Raw genomic sequence first — 23,590 nt, 5'->3', positions numbered from 1 at the left:
AGCTGGCCCTGATTGTTTCTTATCTGGAGCTCCCTTGCTTTTGAATGTTGTTCTTTATTTACTGTTATAATTTTAAAGTTTTTAAAATACTGGTTGCCAGATTTTGTTTATTCTCATGGTTTCCTCCTTTCTGTTGAAATGGCCCACATGCTTGTGGATTTCTCTGTGTAGGGCCAGCTAATCACCTCCCAACAAAGGATTCCCTCAGGCAGGAAGCAGCCAAGCTTGGAAGCTGCAAGGCAAATCAAGACAGACTATTGCAGCATTCATACTTGCCTCAAACAGACAAGAGTTCTTTCTCCCAGCCTGAACATTATTCCACAGATATTCCACTTGCTTGGTTTCCAATAGACCTCATAATCTCTGAGGATGCCTGCCATAGATGCAGGCGAAACGTTAGGAGAGAATGCGTCTGGAACATAGCCATACAGCCCGGAAAACTCGCAGCAAGCTTACCCAAAGAGGTCTGTTTTCGTATTTCCCCTTCTCCTTGCCTGAGTTGGAAACATATAGGAGTGCAATACCAGGACATATTTACCTGGGTTTAACGCCTATTGAATTGGGTGGGAGTTCAAAATAATAACACCTCTACTCCCTGGTCTGTATCTAGATTTCCCCTCCTTCTTTCCAAAGGCAACCTGAGTGGGAAACATATAGGACCGTCGCCTCCTACCGGGATGTGTTTACCTAGACGTCAGGCCTATTGGATCGGATGGAAGTGAAAAATAAAAACCCGACTCCCAGTTCTGTATCTCGACGTCCCCTTCTTCTTTCCAAAGCCAGCCTGAGTCAGAATTATATAAGACGGTCGCCTCCTACCGGGACCTTGGACGTATTTACCTGGAAGTAAGGCCTAGTGAATGGAACAGGAGGGTTTAGAAGAATACGAAAACAATCCAATTCTCAGCAAGGAACTTGTTTTCTATCTCATCCAATGATCAGACTGGGGAAATCCAAAGACACACACACAGAGAGAAATATATTTTTCACCGGGTTGCTGTGAGTTTTCCATGACCATGTTCCAGAAGCATTATTTCCTGACGTTTCGTCCATATCTATGGAAAACATCCTCAGAGGTTGTGAGGTCTGTTGGAAATTAAGCAAGTGAGGTTTATATAGCCCAAGGTGGGAGAAAAAACTCTAGTCTGTTGGAGGCAAGTGTGAATGTCGCTATTAATCACCTTGATTAGCATTGAAAAGCCTTTCAGCGCCAAAGCCTGGCTGATTCCTGCTTGGGGAAATCCTTTGTTAGGAGGTGTTAGCTGGCCCTGATTGTTTATTTTGTGGAGTTTCCCTGTTTTTGAATGTTTTTCTTTATTTACTCTTACGATTTTAGAGTTTTTTAATACTGGTAACCAGATTTTGTTCATTTTAGAGATTTTTTCATATTAGTAGCCAGATTTTGTTTATTTTTAATGTTTCCTCCTTTTCGATAAAATTGTCCACATGCTTGTGGATTTCAATGGCTTCTTTGTGTAGGGCCTGCTAATCACTTCCCAACAAAGGATTCCCCCAGGCAGGAAGCAGCCCAGCTTGGAAGCTGCAAGGCCTTTCAATGCTAATCAAAGCAGACAATTGCAACATTCATCATCATCATCATCTTTAATTACTTATTAATCGCCCTCCATCCGAGATGCTCCAGGCAATTTACATAGCAGAAATTATACAGGATAAAACACACTTGCTGCAAGCAGACAAGAGTTCTTTCTCCCACCCTGGACCTTCCACAGATATATAAACCCATCTCGCCTAGTTTCAAATAGTCCTCACAACCTCTGAGGATGCCTGCCAGAGATTGGGGGGGGGGGGGGGGGGGGGGCGTCAGGAGAGAATGCTTCTGGAAATGGCCATGCAGCCCGGAAAACGCACAGCAAGCTAGTGATTCATTTTACACTATTCTTTGGAAACGTGGTCCAGAGAAAAAGCTAATTGCAGTGATGCAAAAGTATCTAAACACGTATAAGTTCAATGTATACATACAAATACAAATGTCAGTAAAACATGGGATTATTTGTTGTTGTTTATTCGTTCAGTCGCTTTCGATTCTTCGTGATCCCATGGACCAGCCCACACCAGAGCTCCCTGTCGGCCGTCTCCACCCCCAGCTCCCCAGATTGTTACATTCACATTAAACAGAAATAATTTGTTCTTTTCTCAAAAGATGAAAAAAAATCCTCTTTAGGTGTGTGGAAATAATTATTGTGCCTTTACTACAGATGAGTAGACTCTGTAGAGTAAATTTCGTCACCACCCCCAGCTCCCCAGATTGTTACATTCACATTAAACAGAAATAATGTGTTCTTTTCTCAAAAAACCCTCCTTTTTAGGTGTGTGGAAATAATTATTGTGCCTTTACTACAGACGAGTAGACTCTGCAGAGTAAATGAGTAGACTCTGTAGAGTAAATTTCGTCACCACCCCCAGCTCCCCCAGATTGTTACATTCACATTGAACAGAAATAATTTGTTCTTTTCTCAAAAGTTGGAAAAAAATCCTCTTTAGGTGTGTGGAAATAATTATTGTGCCTTTACTACAGGTCAGTAGGCTCTGTAGAGTAAATGAGTAGACTCTGTTAGAGTAAATTTGCAGAGTAAATGTCCTATTTCCTTTACAACACAAGAGTGGGCTCCAGCATTCAGTCAGAGGGAAAGCTTCCAGACCATCGCCTGCCCCCATCCCGGCCTCTATCGGGTCCTATAAGCGGGTTATATTTGAGAGTCAATTGATCTTCCTGGGCATTGACTTGCGCCTAGATATCAGGGAACAGGAAGGGCCCGGAGGAAAATGCCCGCATGGCGGATCCAAACAACAACAATAATAACAACAACCTGGGTGCGATGCAGAGAGGCGTTGTGACCCCCGAAAACCCTCTCCGCCTTTCCCAATCTCTCTCTCTCTCTCTCTTCCCCCCTCCCATCCGGGAATTTTGAAAGGAAACAAGGTCTTAGAAGAGCTCTGCACACTTTCAGACTTTCTAGGAACCTTTCAAGGCTTGGAAAACATGGGAAAAGCTTGGGAATCCAAAGCAGAAGAAGCCCGGGGAGAGGAAAAGGCAGACCCCGAACCTGAGGAGTGCTAAGGAGTCAGGACTATGCCCTGGCTTTCTTTGGGAGCCAAGTGTGAGAGTGGCTGAAAGAAACAAAACAACTTACAGGATCCGGAAAGGATTTTCAAAGGCAGAAAGGACTCAGCGAAGAGGCGGAAGAGCGGGAACCGGAGGGTGGCTCGGTGGCTGCGTACGACCGCTCCTCCAGTCTTTTTCGTCCTCTTTTGCACCGTCTTTCCTCCCTCTTTTTCCTGCTTCTCCTTCTGTCTGTCTGTCTGTCTCTTTTTTTCGCCCTCTTCGGCTCCAGCGGCGCTCAGGCTCAGCAGCTCCCTCGCAAAAGCCTCTCTCTCTCTCTCTCTCTCTCATTCTCCCTCTCTCTCTTTTTCTTTTCCGGGGGCTCTCTGCATTAGCCAATTCCATTGACAGTTTTCAGCCAGCAGCTGCAGTCATTAAAAGGCATTTACACCCTGGCCTCCTTCGCACAAAGATAGAGCGCCAACAATTATCTGCTTGTACGTTTAAGGACATGAGAATGTGTCCCTAACAGGCTTAGGAGGCGAAGAGGGGAGATGCAGGACCGAGCAAAAAAAGAAACAAAACAACAACCCCATACACCTCCCCTTCGCTCCCATCATAACCCCCCCGAAGCCGCCCCTGCGTTTGTTTGTTGCTTTGTGTATTTGTTTGTTTGTTGACTGGGTGCCCGAGAGGCCAATTCCTGAGAAACCCGCCTGCAAAACCGAGCTGGGAGAAAGAAAGTCGCCCAGGCAGGGCAGAAAGTCAAAGCCAAGCCTGGACTGGGCTCAGAAGCAGGAGGGTGAAAAAGAAAGAAAGGCTCTCTTCTGCTGGAAACAACATCTTCGTACACAGACATCAACTTTCTAAGACAGCAGAAAGATGCGTCCCTGCCTTTTGTAGCCGCCTCTTGCCTGGGGCAATAATAAAATACTAATAAATCATTATCAACATCAAGCGAAAAATTAAATAAATACCCAGAAGCAAGGCTTGGGCACACAAAAATGGGTTGGAGCCACTCTGAGTGGAAGAACTGGGAACCTGAGGCCATAGTTTGGCTGGAACATGTTGTCTAAGGCTTTCATAGCCGGAATCACTGGGTTGCTGTGAGTTTTCTGGGCTGTATGGCCATGTTCCAGTCCATACTTCAGGAAATAAAGCCCGACTGCTCACTGGAGGAAAGGATAGTAGAGGCAAAGATGAATTACTTTGGCCACATCATGAGAAGACAGGGAAGCTTAGAGAAGACAATGATGCTGGGAAAGATGGAAGGAAAAAGGAAGAGGGGCCAACCAAGGGCAAGATGGATGGATGGTATCTGGCTTGACTCTGAATATGCTGGGGGTGGTGACAGCCGACGGATTTGACTCTGAAGGAGCTGGGGGTGGTGACGGCCAACAAGGAGCTTTGCCATGGGCTGGTCTATGAGGTCCCGAAGAGTTGGAAGGGACTGAACTAATAGACAACAATAATAGCCATGTTCCAGAGGTGGGTGACGCGACAGGAGATCTTGCCACCAGTATTAAAAAAAAACTAAAATCAGGACAGTAAATAAATAACAACACTCTGAAAATGGGAATTCCAGACAGGAAAGTTTCCGAGCCAGCTAATACCGCCAACAAAGGATTCCCCCTGGCAGGAATCAGCCAAGTTTTAAACCTGCAAGGCTTTCCAATGCTAATCAAGGTAATTAATTGCAAGATTCACATTTGCCTCCGACAGACTCGAGTTTTTTCTCCCACCCTGGACTATATAAATCTCACTTGCTTAGTTTCCAACAGACCTCATAGCCTCTGAGGATGCCTGCCATAAATGTGGGCGAAAAGTCTGGAAAATGCTTTTGGAATATAGCCACACACCCCAGAAAACTCACAGCAACCTTGCAGTAAAGACATTTCAGGTCTGAGCATAGGGTTCCATGATTTTCAGATCATGAATCTCTGTGTGTGCATGACACTATGTACATATATGTGAGGAGAGAGAACAATTTCCTTCTAAACCCTCTGAGATGAAGAATTGAGAGTCTGGGACCATAATTTTGCTGAAATGGGGACTGGGTTTGAGATTCCACGAGCTTTCAGGGTATTAATCTGTGTGTTTTTGTCCTGTTATATGTGCTACACACACACATGGAGAGAGAGAGAGAGAGAGAGAGAGAGACTGAAGCATTACTTTGGAGTCTTTTCCTCCTAAACCAGAGATGAGCAAACTTGGGCCCTCCAAGTGTTTTGGACTCCAACTCCCACCATTCCTAACAGCCTCAGACCCCTTCCTTTTCCCAGTCAGCCGCTTAAGCGTCCAAAACACTTGGAGGGCCCAGGTTTGCCCATGCCTGTCCTGAACCTCTGAGAACCTGAGATTTGCTGAAAGGTGTCATAAAGAAATTCAGTCATTTGCGCATAGCTTCATCAGTCGTCTGAACATTAATCTTTGTGTGTGTGTGTTTATCTTCAAAGAAAGAGGGATTGGGTGTTACTTTGGAGCCTTTTGCTCCTAAACGCTCTGAGCTGAAAACACGGAGGACTTGGGAGTTCTGGTAGAAAGGCGCAAGGAAGAAACGCAACTGTTTACTTCTAGGACCCTACGATCTGGAGATCCTGTGTGTGTGTGTTGAGAGAGAGATATTGAGTCTTTTTTTTCCTCCTAAAGGTTTTCAAGGGAAGCAAGCCAAGCCCTCACCGGTGAAACTCCCAAGTGTCTTTCCAATCCGCTGAGTCCGAAGAAAGAGACCTTGACCTGGAAGGCCAAGTCTCTGGATTTGCAAAAGCCACGACTTCCGGGCAACCTTTCCGTCCAAAAGGGGGCTCCTCCAAAGCCCTTCCCGTTGTAAGAAAGGGGGATTTTTGATAAGACTGAGCATTCATGGTGGAAAGAGAGAGGAATCCCATCCTTGGAGACGATTTCTAAGGCGCTCCCACATTGCCACCCTTTCCCAGTGGCTCCGAAGTTCCTTCCCCTTCCTTTTGTCCCCTTTTTGTCTGCCAGTCCTTCCTCTACGATTCCTGGGAAGCCAAAGAGGAACCTCGAGGCTGGACCATTTCTGAACATGGGTTGTTGCGAGTTTTCTGGGCATTATGGCCATGTTCCAGAAGCATTCTTTCTTGACGTTTCGTCTGCATCTATGGCAGAGATCCTCAGAGGTTGTGGGGTCTGATGGAAACTTAGCAAGTCCAGAGTGCGAGAAAGACCTCGAGTCTGTTGGAGGCAAGTGTAGATGTTGCAATGCATCACATTGATTAGCATTGCAAAGCCTTGCAGCTTTAAAGCCTGGCTGATTCCTGCCTGGGGGAATCCTTTCTTGGGAGGCTTTAGCTGGCCTTGATTGTTTCCTGTCTGGTATTCCTCTGTTTTTAGAGTATTGTTCTTTATTTACTGTCCTGATTTTAGAGTTTTTTTTAATACCAGTAGCAAGATTTTGTTCATTTTCATTGTTTCCTCCTTTCAGGTGAAATTGTCACATGCTCGTGGATTTCAATGGCTTGCTTGTGTAGGGCCTGCTAGTCACCTCCCAACAAAGAATTCCCCCAAGCGGGAAGCAGCCAAGCTTGGAAGCTGCAAGGCCTTTCAATGCTAATCAAGGCAGACAATTGTGGGTGTTGCAATGAATCAGCTTGATTAGCATTGAAAAGCCTTGCAGCTTCAAAGCCTGGCTGATTTCTGCCTGGGAGATCCATTTGTTGGGAGGTGTTAGCCGGCCCTGATTGTTTCCTGTCTGGAATTCCCCTGTTTTCAGAGTGTTGTTCTTTATTGTCCTCATTTTAAAGGTTGTTTTTTAATAATAATAATAATAATACTGATAACCAGATATTCTGATGTTTCACCCACCTTGCAGCTTCAAAGCCTGGCTGATTTCTGCCTGGGGGATTCTTTGTTGGAAGGTGTTATCTGGCCCTGATTGTTTCCTGTCTGGAATTCCCCTGTTTTCAGAGTGTTGCTCTTTATTTACTGTCCTGATTTTAAAGGGTTTTTTTTAAAAAAAAATACTGATAACCAGATATTCTGACGTTTCACCCACCTTGCAGCTTCAAAGCCTGGCTGATTCCTGCCTGGAGGAATCCTTTGTTGGGAGGTCCTCTGAGGATTCCTGGCATAGATGTGGGCGAAACGTCAGGAGAAAATGCTTCTGGAACATGGCCATACAGCCCGGAAAACTCACAACACAGAGATTTCGGCCATGAAAGCCTTCGACCTCACAACCTCTGAGGATGCCTGACATAGATGTGGGCGAAACATCAGGAGAGAATGCTTCTGGAACATGGCCATACAGCCCGGAAAACTCACAACAAGCCAGAGATTCCGGCCATGAAACCCTTCGATAATACATTTCTGAAATGTGAGCTAAGTTCTGGCCAAAGATGGAGAGGCTGGCTTTGGAAAGCATTCCTTCCACCGCCCTCCTCCCTTTCCCTTTTTTCCTGTGCACAGAAAGAAGTGTTTAAATCCATCAGTCCAAATTAAGAGTCAAGTTGTTTGCGTTGGGAATATGAACCAGACACACACACACACACATCCTCGTTGACAGTTGGGTTGAGAAGTGATGAATACCTCACCCAGCCAAGGTCTTCCGGCCCAGTAGCTCTTCCAACTGGACCCATTCATCTGCCAGTTGGCATTTATTTCAGGGTGAAGCTACTCGCTGAAAAGATCCCAAAGCAGTTGGGGAGTCCGGCTCAAGACTCTCCCCTCCTCGAATTATGAGGAGGAGGAGGAGGAGGAGGAGGAGGAGGAGGAGGAGGAGGAGGAGGAGGAGGAATGATCCACACAAGAGGCCAAGTCACGCGATGCTTCCCGCTTTCCATTGTCTCTCTGCCCCTCACCTCTTCCTTCTCCCCTCCCATTGAGGTCTACCAGGAGTTTTGGGCTCCCTATCTCACCCTCACCCCTCCTTTTCTTTTTCCCTCTCCCCTCCTCTATATCTGCATCGGAATGCAGAGCAAAGTTGGTGTGTGTGTGTGTGTTTTTTCCCCCTTCAAGTTTTGAATTCCTCCATGATTTTCCCCCCTTCCCCTCTACTTCTAGAAAGGCGGCTTAGGATAATTATTTCAGCTTTATTGAGGGCAGATTAGGAGAAGTCTGGATGCTGCGTTTCAATACGCGTTCTACATGCCTCGACAATGTCCCTATTGTTGGCGACTGTGTGTGAACCCATTCAAAATATACACTTTTTAACACCAACCAAAGTCCTGTCTAAATATACACAGTCGGGCTGGAAAGACAGCCATGACCCGTACAAATCTCTGTAAACCACACTTCCATGGCCGCAGCAACCACACAAAGGAGTGACCGGCTCAACACGCCGATTAAAATCGCCTTAAAAAGCGACGCACCTCCGGATCAAAATGCAGGCGGGCGGCGGAAGGGAAGGCCGGCGGAGCTACTCCTGGGAGAAGGAGGCTCAGAAAGGTGCTCCTAGGCATACACACACGGCCAGACCTCTCTTACACACTCACGCAAATACACACCACACACACACAGAGAGAGAAACAAAATCAGATCTCTCTCTTACACAGATACATAGACCTGATTTGTGTGTATGTGTGTATATACGCACACACCAGATCCCTCTTACAAACACTATCATCTATCTATCTATCTATCTATCTATCTATCTATCCCTATATGTTTATATACATAACCCTATATATTATATTTATTATATATCATATGTTTATTCCTATATAATATATTTACTCTATACCCATATATATATATATATACACACACACCAGATCCCTCTTACACACACACATATATACATCCCTATATGTTTATATACATATGCCTATATATTATATTTATTATATATCTATGTGTATATTCCTATATAATGTATTTACTCTATACCCATACACACACACACCAGATCCCTCTTTCACACACATTATATGTGTGTGTGTATCCCTATACGTTTATATACATAACCCTATATACTATATTTATTATATATCAATATGTATATTCCTATATAATATATCTACCTATATATATATATACACACACACACACCAGATCTCTCTTACACACACATAAATATAATATATATCCCTATATATTTATATATCCCTATATATTTACTATATATCCACATATCCACACACACACACCAGATCCCTCTTACACACATTATTATAATATATATATCCCTATACACGTATATCCCTATATATTATATTTATTATCTATCTATCCATCCATACATACACACACCAGATCCCTCGTACACACACATAAATATCATCCCTATATATTATATTTACTATATCTATACACACACATCAGATCCCTCTTACACACACATTATTATAATATATGCATATCCCTATATATAATATCCCTATATATTATATTTATCTATCTATCCATACATACACCAGATCTCTCTTACACACACATAAATATCATCCCTATATATTATATTTGCTATATATCCATATATGTATAGATACATAAATACACACACACATACACAAATCTCTCTTATACACACACAAATATATATAAGGCTGTTTGTGCATATGCAAACGCGCAAACACATATACATACACCAAGAGAGTACTTTATACACCTACATCTATATGCCAGTGTGTATAGGAGTGTGCATATATAGTCTAAATAGGTGTGTATTTCCATCCACTTGCTGGATTTTCACAAAATAGGTTTCCTTTAAAAAAAAACATAAATACAAGGAAAGAACTGAGGAAATCTCATCCTGAAGAGGTGAAAGTGACCAGAGGGGATGCATATTATCTCCAGACTCTGGCAGAAGGATAAAACGCACAACAAAAGAGGCAATGAATGGGGTTTATGACAATTGAGGGGAGTGGGAAGAATGGAAAATGGAAGATAATTTTCTGGAAGATCTAAACTATCACCCTGACCCTCTTCCCCAACAAAATTTGCTGAAATGTGCATTTCTTCCCTGATTCTGGGACAGTCCAGGGGTTGTTGTGGTTGGTTTGGAAACGTGGATTCACTCAGAAGCACATCCCACCCAATCCAACCGGGATGAAGTCGGAGAGGTTTCCTTCTTTCCCCTGGAAGGACCCAAACCTGTGCTGTTTTCCCACAACCTGGAGATGGAAGGAAGAGTTTGGCAAAGTTTGGACGCTGAAGGGACCCCCGGTGGAACTTCAGGGGCTGTGGGTGGGGAAGAGGGAGAGGAAACTAACCTGCTTCTCCCCCCTTTCCGACAGGCTCCATCCTTGGGAGGCCTCTCCTGGCCGGGTCAGCGGATGGATGGGCCTAATGATCTCATCTCGCTTTTCTTTCCCCGGCGCTATTAGTGCTCAGATAGGCAGAAACGAAGCGCAACTACGTGCAAATCATGTGCAAATCGTCTCCCTTCGGAGCCCTTTTATCCCACGCGGGGCCACCGTCTTCGCCTGAAACCACACCGCCACCTTCCTCCCCTTCCCCATTTTCCTTTCGAGGGGTGGCTGATTCTTTCCCCCTTTCTTGAAGCAGCAAAAGAGAGAGACCTCCAGAAAGAAGCGAGCCAGGGGCTCCTGAAATAAACAAGAGGAGGAGCATTTTGTGTGCTAAGAAAGGGTTTGGGGGGATGAGGGGTCGGGAGGATAGAAGGTGGAAGTGGGAGAAGAGAGAGGGAAGAGGCGGGTGACTGGGAGGAAAGAGAAGAACTGGAAGAAGAGAGAGAGAAGGTGGCATTACTGGGAGGAAAGAGGATGTAACTGGGAGGAAAGAAAATAACTGGGAGAATCGAAAGGAAAGACGCAAAACTGAGATGACAGAGGGTATAACTGGGTGTAACTGGGAAGAAAGAGAGCATAACTGAGAAGAAAGTATAATTGTAAGGAAAGAGGGTATAACTGGGAGAAAAGAGGTTATGACTGGGAGGAAAGAGAATAACTGGGAGAATCGAAAGGAAAGATGGCATAACTGGGAGGAAAATGGATGTAACTGGGAAGAAAGAGGGAATCACTGAGAGGAAAGAGACTGTAATTGTAAGGAAAGGGGGTATAACTGGAAAAATCAAAAGGAAAGATGGCATAACTGGGAGGAAAGTGGGTGTAACTGGGAAGAAAGAGAGTGTAATTGTAAGGAAAGAAGGTATAATGGAAGGAAAAAGGGTATAACTGGGAGGAAAGAGGGTATAACTGGGAGAAAAGAGGGTATAACTGGGAGGAAAAACAACTGGGAGACTCGAGAGGAAAGAGGATATAACTGGGAGGAAAGAGGGTGTAACTAGGAAGAAACAGAGTATAACTGTAAATAAAGAGGGTATAACTGGGACTAGAGAGGGTATAATGTAATCAAAGAGGGCATAAATGGGAGGAAAGAGATGAATTGGACGAATCGAAGGCAAAACTGGGAAGAAAGAGATTGTAATTGGGAGGAAAGAGGGCATAATTGGGAGGAAAGAGAGTATAATGTAAGGAAAAAGGATATAACTGGGAGGAAAGAGAGTACAATTGTAAGGAAAGAGGGTATAACTGGGAGGAAAAGGGGTATAACTGGGAGGAAAGAGAAGAACTGGGAGAATCGAGAGGAAAGATGGCATAACTGAGAGGAAAGAAGGTGTAACTGGGAAGAAAAAGAGTATAATTGTAAGGAAAGAGGTTATAACTGGGAGGGGAAAGGGCATAACTGGGAGGAAAGAGGGTATAACTGGGAGAATCGGGAGGAAAGAGAGTGTGACTGGTGGGATGAGGAAGAAAGAGGGTTTAGGGGGGCTGTTGTTGATAGAGGAAGAAAGACCGGGCAAAGTGGAAGTGCTAAGCTTGGGAGCTGCAGCGATTAAAGCACACACACACAGAGGGAAGCTTTCCTCCTCCTCCTCCGGCCCTTCCCCTCCTTCTCAGGCTGGCTGCCTCCTTCCTTCCTTCCCTCCTTCTTTCCTTCCTTCCTTCCTTCCTTCCTTCCTTCCTCCCCTCCCCACTCCCCTCCCCTCCGCCTTTTGGGCGAGAGCCCCCTTCCTCTGACGTAGCCCCCGATGATTGGCAGGGCTGACAGTGATTGGCAGCCCGCTGCCATGGCGACGCCCCAACGACGCCCGGCAGGCCAATAGAAAAAGCGAAACAAAATGCTCGGGCGCCCGCACTACGCGGCGGATTGAGGAGAGAGAGAGATATTATGAGGCGGGTGGCGGTTGGCATTAGGGCGACCGCGGCCGAGTCACTGAAAAGCAAGCCCCCTGGTTTGGGTTGGGGTGGGTTTTTTTTTTTGGCTCGGCGGCGGCGGCGGCAGCAGGGGGACTTTTGGGTGTGCGAGAGAGTGAGTGAGTGAGTGAGTGTGCAAGAGACCCAGAGAGAGAAAGAGAGAGAAGGGGGAAAGGAAGACGGCGGCTCGGATGCCTTCCTGGACGCCTGCGTGGGGCTGATCGCGAGTGGGAGCGAGGAAGGGGGGAGCGTGGGTTCGGACGAGGGTCTCTATGCGGCTGCGGATGCGCGTGGGGTGCGTGGGCCCCCTTTCCCTCCCCTCCGCCTCCTCCTCCTCCTTCTCCTCCTGGGCTGCTTCTACTTCCCCGTCCTCCTCCTCCTCCTCTTCCTCCTCCTCCTCTTCGCCTTGATCCCTCTTCCTCTCCTCTTCCTCTCTCCCTTCTTCTTTCTCGCCGTCCCCCCGCTCCCCGTCCGCCCGCCAGGCTGGGTCCCATGGTGTTCCGATCCCCTCTAGAGCTTTATCCGGCCCATTTCTTCCTGCCCAACTTCCCCAGCGAGCCGCACCCGGCCCACCACCACCCGCACCGCTCGCTCCTGCTGGCCAGCGGAGGCGGCGGAGGGGCCACCACCACCGGACCTGGAGGAGGCGGAGGAGGAGGCGGAGGTGGAGGCTCGGGCGGCACTGGAGGCTCCTCCGCCGGCGGCGGCTCCTCGTCGTCGTCCTCGTCGCGCGTGGGGCCCGAAGAGCTGTCCATGTTCCAGCTGCCCACGCTCAACTTCTCCCCGGAGCAAGTGGCCAGCGTCTGCGAGACGCTGGAGGAGACGGGCGACATCGAGCGCCTGGGCCGCTTCCTGTGGTCGCTGCCGGTGGCGCCGGGCGCCTGCGAGGCCATCAACAAGCACGAGTCCATCCTGCGGGCCCGGGCCGTGGTGGCCTTCCACACGGGCAACTTCCGCGACCTCTACCACATCCTGGAGAACCACAAGTTCACCAAGGAGTCGCACGGGAAGCTGCAGGCCATGTGGCTCGAGGCCCACTACCAGGAAGCCGAGAAGCTGAGGGGCCGGCCGCTGGGCCCCGTCGACAAGTACCGCGTCCGCAAGAAGTTCCCGCTCCCGCGCACCATCTGGGACGGCGAGCAGAAGACCCACTGCTTCAAGGAGCGGACTCGCAGCCTCCTGAGGGAGTGGTACCTCCAGGACCCCTACCCCAACCCCAGCAAGAAGAGGGAGCTGGCCCAGGCCACGGGACTCACCCCCACCCAGGTCGGCAACTGGTTCAAGAACCGACGGCAGCGCGACCGGGCCGCCGCCGCCAAAAACAGGTCAGTCCCACGCGAGTGTGTGCAGGGGAGGGCTGTGCGTGGGGTTGGAGGGGAGAGGCCACGGGTAGGGGGCAGGGGACACCCACCACTCTCGCATAGACATCCACCCGTGACCAGTGCGAACCCCCATTACTCACCAGGGAGCAGGAAGGATCCTCAACTCCCACGCGTCCTTTAGGGAGGAGGTTTAATGGGGACCCCTGTTCCCACGCGTGATATGGGACACCCCCCCCCCGAACCCACCCACGTAAAGTCAGGGACCCCCCCCCCCCCAGCTCTCCCACGTTCTTTCAGGAAGGAGTGTGAGGGATCCCCAATTCGCACAAGTCCTTTAGGGAGAAGGTTTGGGGGACCCCCGGCTCCTGCGCGTCCACTCACACGTGAACAAGTCAAAGGTCAGGGACTCCCAGGGACTCTCAGGAGTGAGTGTGAGTGTTGGGGAATCTGAAAACCAACAGTGAGGGCTCCCCAAATCCCAACTCTCGTGCTTCCTAACCCACGCGTGACCACAGACCACCAGACCCACCCACGGAAGTTCAGGGATACCTCCCCCCAACTTTCACGCGTCCTTGCAGGAGGAGGTTTTGGGGGATCCCCAACTCGCATTCCTCCTTCCACGCGTGACCAGGAACCCCCCAAGCCCTGCTCCTCGCCACAGGCCATGAGTTAGGCTGCCCTGCTCGGCTTTCAGAGCCTCTTTCCCTCCCCAGAAATCGCGATGTTGTTAGTGTGGGTCCCCTCTCTAGCAGGGCAGAAACCCCTCCTGGAAAGCCAAAAGAAACCCGAAAGTTGAGTGGGGTTCTTTCCCTCCTTCTAAAGAGACACTTCCTTTAAAAACCCGGAGTTTTGTCTCTCTCCATCCTGCCGAGAGAGGTGTGTTTGCCTTTCCATTCCCCGCTTGGAGTTCTCCATGCTATCCCAGTTGCAAAGTTTTGCCTGCTCGCCAAACTCTCTTATGATCTTAAAATATATTTGGAAACTGGACTCTTTCCACCCGTTCAAATTCCCCCCAATTCTCAGAACACGTGTGTACCTGCGTGTCCGTTTGAGTACCCACAAGAATAAAGCGAGGGATCTAACTAGGGACCCATCACCATAAGAGAGGAGAGAGAAGCAGATAGAGAGAGAGGAGAGAGAGAGAAATCGCCTGAAGCGGAAGCCGTCCTGTTTTCCCTTCCGCGGACAATCCTCGGGCACAAATCGGTCTGTAAATAAATCCTCCCTCCTCGCCGCTTGCATTGGAGTTCCGACTAGTGTTATGATTGGATTTTATGTCTCTGAAATGTCACTTGGCCCTTTCGCTGTGACTTGTCAAAAGGATCACATGAAAGGATGAACCCGGAGCTGGAATAACAAACAATGCAATGCGAGGAGGAGGGAAAAGGAGGGCTGGCTGTGCTTCTTGATCTGCGCCAGGCAAGAAACGCAGAAACTTTTTCCCTCGCCTTCTTCTCAGCTTTCCTCAGTAAATATTCTAAATAAACCCATGGAAAGCTGCCTTCTGAAGGGGGCTGGGAAGACCAGGAAGCGGCTGTTTCTCTATCCTTATTCATTATCAAGCAAACAAACAAATCCCTTTGCTGAGAGGGGGGATCAAGATAAAGAGAAGGCAGAGGAAAGGGCGCCAAAGGAAAGCAAAGAGAGGCAAAGCATTGCAAAAAGTTGCCCGTCCCTCCCCTCCAGAGCCTGGCATTTATTTTTCCTAAGGGTTTCCGCCTTGGTTGAGGGGTAAATAATATCCAGGGCCGGGTGGGAGTAGCGTGAGAGACCAAAAAGCATGTTTTTTGTGGCACGGAGACCCATTTGCGCTTCTTTTTGTGGCTCGCAGGCCATTCAAAAAAGGGGACAGGGAAGGGAACAAAAGAGTCTCTGCCGATTTAATTTCAGTCAAAGACATGGGGAGATTTGTCGTGAATTTGGAGGGGAGACAGAAGGCGCCCAGAGCCCCACTCGCAGCCCTCCACTTTGGGCAAAAGTGACTGGGATGGAGGCACAAATGCAATCCACACTGCGAAAGGTTTACCAGGAAACTTTAAAAAAGGAGGTCGCCACCGTTGGGAATTTAAAAAATAATCAGCACACTGGGGAATCAAAAGGCCCTTCTTCCACCTACAATATCAAGGCAGAAAATCCCACAATATCTGCTTTGAACTGGGTTATTTGAGTCCACACTACCATATATTCCAGTTCAAAACAGAAATGTTTTTATTCAGCTGTGGGCCAAAGAAGTGAGCTCAAACGATCCTAAAATCCACTTGTGCCAAGATACATAATTTTCCAAAGCTTTTGAAGAAAGAGAGGAGAGTTCAGCCCACAGGGTTTTCCTTTTTTTTTTTTTTTTACATTTGATCCTTTGCTTCTGGAAACGGGACTTTTCCTTCTCTTTCGCAAAGTGGGCTCAATTCCCCGCCACGCGCCTTTCTTTGATCCGATTCAAGATCCAAGGCAACCTCTGGCCTTTTCCACACAGCTGAGTAAAATCCCACATTTTCTGCTTTGAATTTATAGTAGTGTGGACACAGATAACCCAGTTCAAAGCATATACTGTGGGATTGTCTGCCACGATATTCTAGGGCTGTGTGGAAGGGCCCTCGGCCGAGCCTGGGATAACATGGAGAATATTCTACTCAAGTTACACATTATTATTATTATTATTATTATTATTATTATTATTATTTGAAACACAATAAGATGAGTCCATAGCAGACATTCTGCTGGCTGTTGTATTGGATCACACGTCGGACACTTCCTGATAATAATAATAATAATAATTCCCTCTGGCTTTATGGCACCCTTCTCTCCTTCCCACGAAAAACACCCAACCAAATTGGGAACAATCTGGCGTCGTTGTTGACAATTGTAGGGTTCAGTGCCCGGGGATGTATTCCTCTATTCCTTTGTCTGTCCGTCCCTCTTGAGTCTTTCCAAGCTCACTTTGAGAAACCAATTTTTGTCCTGTCCAACAAAACAAACGCTATAGGGGCGAGTATCCAAAGAAGGGAATGATGTGCCTATATGACCCATGATTTGGGAAAGGCTGCTTTCTCTCCCTGTTGTTTTACGAGCCAGCCACAGAGGCTGGTGTCTTTGTGTGGGTGTTTTATTTATATCCCCAAGACAATATCTTCCTTTCCGCGTGGGATCTCAGCAAAGCGTCTCGGGTGGCCCTTCCTTTCTCGTAGGGGGACCCTTTGTGACTCTCCACGCTGCCAGTGGACAGGTCACTTACTGGTGGCCGAAGTGGCCAGGACTGGGATAGACTGGGAAGGTTAAATGAAGGCCCATCACCCTCCTCCCTTTTCCCCCGCCTGAATGCCTGGATGGAAAATATCTGGGAAAATATTATTTGCGCCCCAAAAAGGTGTCCGGCGATATGTGAGCGAGAGAGTAGCTTTTTTGTGTTGTGTTTCACCCCCCTCTCGAAAAAAAGAAAGCAGCAGGAGAAAGACTTTTCTTTGCAGCTGCTTTTTGAAAGCTCTTTCTGACTTCTCCTTCCCTCCCGCCTTATTTACTCCGCTTTGACATCCCGGGGAAGAAAGAGAAAGTGTCTCTATATACATTTGTGTGTGTACATTATATATATTGGGGAGATTCTTAGTTGCGAAAGGGACATGGAGGCCGAAAAGAGAGGGAAGATACCAAAGTCCATGGGCCAAAAGTCACAAATGCGTCTGGTGTTTCAAGAACTTTTAGGGAAAAAGATTTTGCACATAATGTAATATAATTTCCTATTTATACTGTACATGATTCTATTGTAATTAGAGTAAAGCATAAAGGAATGATTAAATATTGAAACCCCTTTGTGACTTTTGACCCACCTTGTAAGTATCTATGTTTGTGTACATTCGGGGAGAAGGCCGAAAGAAAGGCTGGATCTATACTGCCATATAAATTCAGTTCAACCTTCATTTTAAGGCATTAGAGATCGGGCCAAAGCGGCAAAAATTCAAAAAAAAAGTGTAGGTGGTTGTTTTGGAGGCTGGAAGCGATTCTTTTCAATGGGGTTTATTATTTGGGGGGAAAGCCTGAGTTGGGGCAAAGAGGGGCGTGCCTAGACTGGCGCCCCTGACTTTCCAGAATGCTGGGATCTACAGTTCATAGAAATCTCAGACTGGTTCTACACTGACCACATAATGGAACTGCATTGAACTGCATTATATGGTCAGTGGATCACCATATAACACAGTTCAAATTGCATGATACGGTTCTACACTGAGCACATAATGCGGTTCAGTACAGGCTGAGTTAGATGGTGACCATACAATGCAATTCAGCGCAAGCTGAGTATATGACCATGTAACGCAGTTCAATGCAGTCTGAACTATATGGATGCACACTGGCCATATAATACAGTTCAATGCAAGTAGAGTTATATGCTTCCTTGCTGACCACACAATGCAGTTCAATGCAAGCTGAGTTATTTGGTTCTACACTGACCATATAATGTAGTTCAATACAGGCAGAGTTATATGGTGACCATACAATGCAATTCAATCCAAGCTGATTTATATGCTTATTTGCTGACCATACAATGCTGATCAATGCACGCTGGGTTATATGGTTTTACACTGACCATGAAATGCAGTTTAATGCAGTTTGGGTTATATGGCAGAGCACTGACCATACAATGCAGTTAAATACAGGCCGAGTTGTATGCTGACCATACAGTGCTAGTCAATGCAATCTGAATTATATGCTTTTTTTGCTGACCATGCAGTGCAGTTCAATGTAAACTGAGTTGCACGGTTTTGCACTGACAATCTGAGTTATATGGCTGCGCACTGACCATATAGTGCAGTTCAATACAGGCTGGGTTATATGGCGACTACTATACAATGCAATTCAATGCAAGCTGAGTTAAAGGCTTCTTTGCTGACCATACAATGCAGTTCAGAGCAAGCTGAGTTATATGGTTTTACACTGACCATGTAATGCAGTTCAATGCAGTCTGAGTTGTATGGCTGTGTACTGAACATACAATGCAGTTAAATACAGGCTGGGTTATATGGTGACCATAGAATGCAATTCAGTGCAAACTGAGTTATAGGCTTCTTTGCTGACCATACAATGCAAGCTTAATTATACGGTTTTACATTGGCTATGTAATGCAGTTCAATGCAGTCTGAACTATATGACTGCACAGTGGACATATAATGCACTTCAATGCAAGTAGAGTTCTATTCTTCTTTGCTGACCATGCAATATAGTTCGATGCAAGCCGTGCAAGCCGACTGATATGGTTCTACGCAGCCCATACAAATGCAGTTCAGTGCAAACTGAGTTACACGGTTTTACACTGATCATGTAATGCTGTTCAATGCAGTCTGAGTTATATGGCTGCGCACTGACCTTACAGTGCATTTCAATGCAGGCTTAGTTATATGGTGACCACACAATGCAATTCAATGCACGCTGAGTTATATGCTTCTTTGCTGACCATACAATGCAGTTCAGTGCAAGCTGAGTTATGCGATTTTACAGTGACCATTATAATGCAGTTCAATGCAGTCTGAGTTATATGGCTGCACACTGGACGTATAATACAGTTAAATGCAAGTTGAGTTATATGCTTCTTTGCTGACCACGCAATATAGTTCAATGCAAGCTGAGTTATATGTTTCGACACTGACCATATAATGTGGTCCAATGCAGGCTGAGTTATAGGGTGAACATACAATGCAATTCAGTGCAAGTTGAGTTATATGCTTCTTTGCTGATCACGCCATGCAGTTTGACGCAAGCTGAGTTATGTTTTGATACTGACCATATAATGCAGTCCAATACAAGCTGAGTTATAGGGTGAGCATACAATGCAGTTCAGTGCAAGCTGAGTTGTACGGTTTTACACTGATCATATAATGCAGTTCAATGCAGTCTGAGTTACATGGCTGCACATTGGACGTATAATACAGTTAAATGCAAGTTGAGTTCTATGCTTCTTTATTCACCATACAATGCAATTCAATGCAAGGAGAGTTCTATGCTTCTTTGCTGACCATGCAATATAGTTCGATACAAGTAGAGTTATATGCTTCTTTGCTGACCACTCCATGCGGTTTAATGCAAGCTGAATTATATGTTTCGACACTGACCATATAATGCAGTCCAATACAGGCTGAGTTATAGAGTGACCATACAATGCACTTCAGTGCAAGCTGAGTTGTATGCTTCTTTGCTGACCATACAATGCAGTTCAATGCAAGCAGCGTTACACGGTTTTACAAGGACCATGTAATGCAGTTCAATGCAGTCTGTGTTATATACCTGCACACTGAACATATAATACAATTCAATGCAATTAGAATTATATGCTTCTTTGCTGACCACACAATGCAGTTCAATGAAAGCTGAGTTATATGTTTCAACACTGACCATATAATGCAGTTCAATACAGGCTGAGTTATAGGGTGAGCATACAATGCAATTCAGTGCAAGCTGAATTATATGCTTCTTTGCTGACCATGCAATATAGTTCGACACAAGTAGAGTTATATGCTTCTTTGATGACTATACAATGCAGTTCAGTGCAAGCTGAGTTACACGGTTTTACACTGTTCATGTAACGCAGTTCAATGCAGTCTGGGCTATATGGTTGCACACTGGCCATATAATGCAGTTCAGTGCAAGTAGAGTTGTATGCTTCTTTGCTGACCATACAATGCAGTTCAGTGCAAGCTGAGTTGCACGGTTTTACACCGCTCATGTAATGCAGTTCAATGCAAGCTGAGTTATATGTTTCAACACTGACCATATAATGCAGTCCAATACAGGCTGAGTTATAGGGTGAGCATACAATGCAATTCAGTGCAAGCTGAGTTATATACTTCTTTGCCGACCAGTTCGATACAAGTAGAGTTATATGCTTCTTTGCTGACCATACAATGCAGTTCAGTGCAAGCTGAGTTGCACGGTTTTACACCGCTCATGTAATGCAGTACAATGCAAACTAAGCTATATGGCTGCACACTGGCCATATAATGCAGTTCAATGCAAGTAGAGTTGTATGCTTCTTTGCTGACCATCCAATGCAGTTCAATGCAAGCTGAGTTATATGGTTCAAAGTGTAGAAGCCTAGGCTGCAGTTGAGGCTGTATTGTGTGGTCAGGGCAGAGCCAGCTTCGGTTCCAAGGAGAGAGTCTGGAGGCGGAGAGAGGTTGGCTCGCTTTCTCTCTGCCTTTGCGCCTTGTCGCGCGCCTCCTCTCCTCTCCTTTCCGGCTGGATCTCCTCTGCCTTGTGAGACACTCTGTGCTCAGCGTGGAAGCGTATAAGGCAGCCCGAGCCACGTCGTGCTTGGCCGGCCTTTGTCTGGGGTGCGTGCGGTGCGTCCCGCGTGGTGTGCTTCCCTGGTCTGCATCGTCCTTTCTGTGCTTGCTCCCCTCAGGCTCCAGCACCAGGCCATCGGACAGAGCGGGATGCGGTCCCTGTCGGAGCCGGGCTGCCCGACCCACAGCTCGGCCGAGTCGCCCTCCACGGCGGCCAGCCCCACCACCAGCGTCTCCAGCTTGACCGAAAGAGCCGAGACCGGCACCTCCATCCTCTCGGTAACCTCCAGCGACTCAGAATGTGATGTATGATAACGGAAAGGAACGCCAACCAGTACACTTGTGTTTTTTTCTTGGAAAAAAATGTAATAATAATAATAACAACAACATAACAACATAAAATTATATTTAAACATTACATTGAACAAAACAGATAAACCTAAGGAGAAAGAGAGGATGAAAACAACTCCATAATAATTAAGGGACAACAAAGGAAAAATAATAATAATAAAGCCTTTCCAAAATACTGAACATTCCCCCTCCTATTCATAAGGAAAGTGACATTGGAAAGAGTTTTTCCTTAATTGAAAAACTCAAGCAAATGGAAAAAATAAGCTGTCCATTGAGGGGAAGACAGAACACAAAAGGAAGGAAACAAACCACAAACTTGGACGGTTGGCGATGCTGCAGCAGGGGAAAGAAAATATTATTATTACTATTATTATTATTATTATTGATGATGATGATGGTGGTCATGCTTTGCTAAGTGACTATTCTTATTGAGGAAGGAAGGGAGGAAGGAAAGAAGGCGACCTTTGTATTCTTTGTCGGACAAAACAAAACAAAAATATATCCCAAGCACGTTGGAAGCTCTCTTTTCTTTATTTTTTTGGTTCGGGGTTTTTATTTTTTATTTTTTTTGGTCTCATGAATCGCGCTTTCCCATCAAAGACTGCATTTACTTCACCCATTTTTTGCATGACGGTGATGAATTCAATTTGTATGGGGAGGTGGGGAGGGAAATATATTATTCTCTATAATAAATGGACAAAAAAAATTCAAAAAGACTTGGGAAAGGGAGGGGAGAGAAGAAAAGACGACGCCGAGCAAGTTTGTACAAACAAAGAAAAAGGAAAAAAATGCGTTTTTTTTAAAAAAAGGAACTCTTTGAAGAGGGAAATAACAAATGTTTATCGCCTTTCGGTTGGATTTTTTAACAATGTGTCTCTATGGCTCTGTAAACCCCCTCCTCCTCCTCCTCCTCCTCCCAATCCTCAAATATGCGATGGTTTTAAACTAGAAGCAATTTTGCCCCTCCCTCCCTCCCTCCCCTTTCTTTCTTTCTCTTCCCTTCCCTCGTTGGGTTGCTGTTATTATTATTTTCTTTTTGAAATAATAATAATTTGTTTTTATTTTTAATCTTTGGTTCAACAGACAATCATTTTTCTTCGTAAAGCACCTTTTTTTCTACACTTTCTGTCACTGCCTGTTTTGTGGGTACTGGTTATAAATGTGGAAAAAGAATAGTTAATGACTGTAACAGATTTTTATTTTTATTTCAAAATTTTATATGAATTATGTATAATATCTTAAGCGAAGCGGTCCTTACCCCCTCCCCTCCCTCCTCCTCCTCCTCCGGTTTGTAATATATGTGTAGAAAAAAAATTGCTTGTATATGAGATTTTTGGGCTCTTCTTTTCCTTGTCTCTCTTCCTTCTCTCTCGCTCTCTGCCCCCCCCCCCCCTTTCTCTTTCTCTTTTTCCTTCTCCTCCTGCTCTTTTCCCTCCCTCTTTCCCTCTTTTATTTGGAAACGGAGCAGTCCCCAGGCTCTTCTTGCTTTTCTTTCTTTACTTCTTCTCCTGCTCTTTTCCCCCTCTCAAGTCCTCAGACTCTTCCCTCTTGCCTTTCTTTCTTTCCTTCTTCATCTGCTCTTTTCCCTCCCTCAAGTCCTCGGACTTTTCCCTCTTGCCTTTCTTTTCTTCTTCTCCTGCTCTTTTCCCTCCCTCATAGTCCCCAGACTTTCCCCTCTCGCCTTTCTTTCTTTCCTTCTTCATCTGTTCTTTTCCCTAGCTCAAGTCCCCCGGACACTTCCCTCTTGCCTTTCTTTCCTTCTTCACTTGCTCTTTTCCCTCCCTCATTGTCCCCAGACTTTTCCCTCCTGCTTTTCTTTCTTTTCTTCCTCTCCTGCTCTTTTCCCTCCTTCATAGTCCCCAGACTTTTCCCTCTCGCCTTTCTTTCTTTCCTTCTTCTCCTGCTCTTTTCCCTCCCTCAAGTCCCCCGGACTCTTCCCTCTTGCCTTTCTTTCCCTCTTCTCCTGCTCTTTCCCCCTCCCTCATTGTCCCCAGACTTTTCCCTCCTGCTTTTCTTTCTTTCCTTCCTCTCCTGCTCTTTTCCCTCCTTCATAGTCCCCAGACTCGAGTTCCTTGCACAAACTTTTGCCGTCAAGAGGTGACGGGTTCCGTTTCCAAAAAGAGACCTTGGCGACAGACGAAAAAAACAGGCAAAAGGTGTCACTATATTTCTCTGATGCAAAAATCATTTAGTTTCCCGAGTCCTTCAATACTAAATAGCCGCTTTCTTTGGGGGAGGGGGGTTTGAAATCTCTTCTTCAACTCCGCCTAGGACGCTCATGCCACTTGTTTTCCTTTACTGCGTGTTTATCTCTATGTACAAACTTTCTTAAAAAAAGAGAGAAACCAATCAAATACAGTATTCCATTTTTTCTTATCTATTCAGCGACGTTGGTGTTATTTTCCTCTACTTTGACGCTTCAATGAATCTTTATTTTTCTAAATACATGTTGGTTTCGGTGGGGGGAATCCCTGG

At 46.0% G+C, this 23,590-nt stretch overlaps 2 protein-coding genes across 2 annotated transcripts in view; one reads left to right on the top strand and one right to left on the bottom strand.

The window, feature by feature from the left end:
• Positions 1–4,921: 4,921 nt before the first annotated feature.
• Positions 4,922–23,590, bottom strand: part of SIX2 (SIX homeobox 2) — a 171,987-nt gene continuing 153,318 nt past the window's right edge. Inside the window, exon 3 of the transcript XR_010909156.1 lies at positions 4,922–4,940. The gene's annotated coding sequence lies outside the window, so the exon portion shown is untranslated. The remainder of the gene's footprint in view (positions 4,941–23,590) is intronic.
• SIX3 (SIX homeobox 3) lies at positions 12,061–23,495 on the top strand. The gene is made up of 2 exons (XM_060754398.2): positions 12,061–13,502; positions 20,884–23,495. The coding sequence occupies exons 1-2, from the start codon at positions 12,670–12,672 to the stop codon at positions 21,074–21,076; spliced, it is 1,026 nt and encodes a 341-aa protein (XP_060610381.2). The 5' UTR covers positions 12,061–12,669; the 3' UTR covers positions 21,077–23,495.

This window comes from Anolis sagrei, chromosome 1 (assembly GCF_037176765.1).
Source record: "Anolis sagrei isolate rAnoSag1 chromosome 1, rAnoSag1.mat, whole genome shotgun sequence".
Classification (NCBI taxonomy): Eukaryota; Metazoa; Chordata; class Lepidosauria; order Squamata; family Dactyloidae; genus Anolis; species Anolis sagrei.
Note: the sequence above shows the minus strand (reverse complement) of the source record. Positions and strands in the feature narration are given on the sequence as shown.

Bases quoted from the DNA above. Each gene is read 5' to 3' on its own strand.
- SIX3 (XM_060754398.2), top strand. From the start codon at position 12,670: ATGGTGTTCCGATCCCCTCTAGAGCTTTATCCGGCCCATTTCTTCCTG. The intron at 13,503-20,883 runs GTCAGTCCCACG...TGCTCCCCTCAG, and splicing joins GCCGCCGCCGCCAAAAACAG to GCTCCAGCACCAGGCCATCG.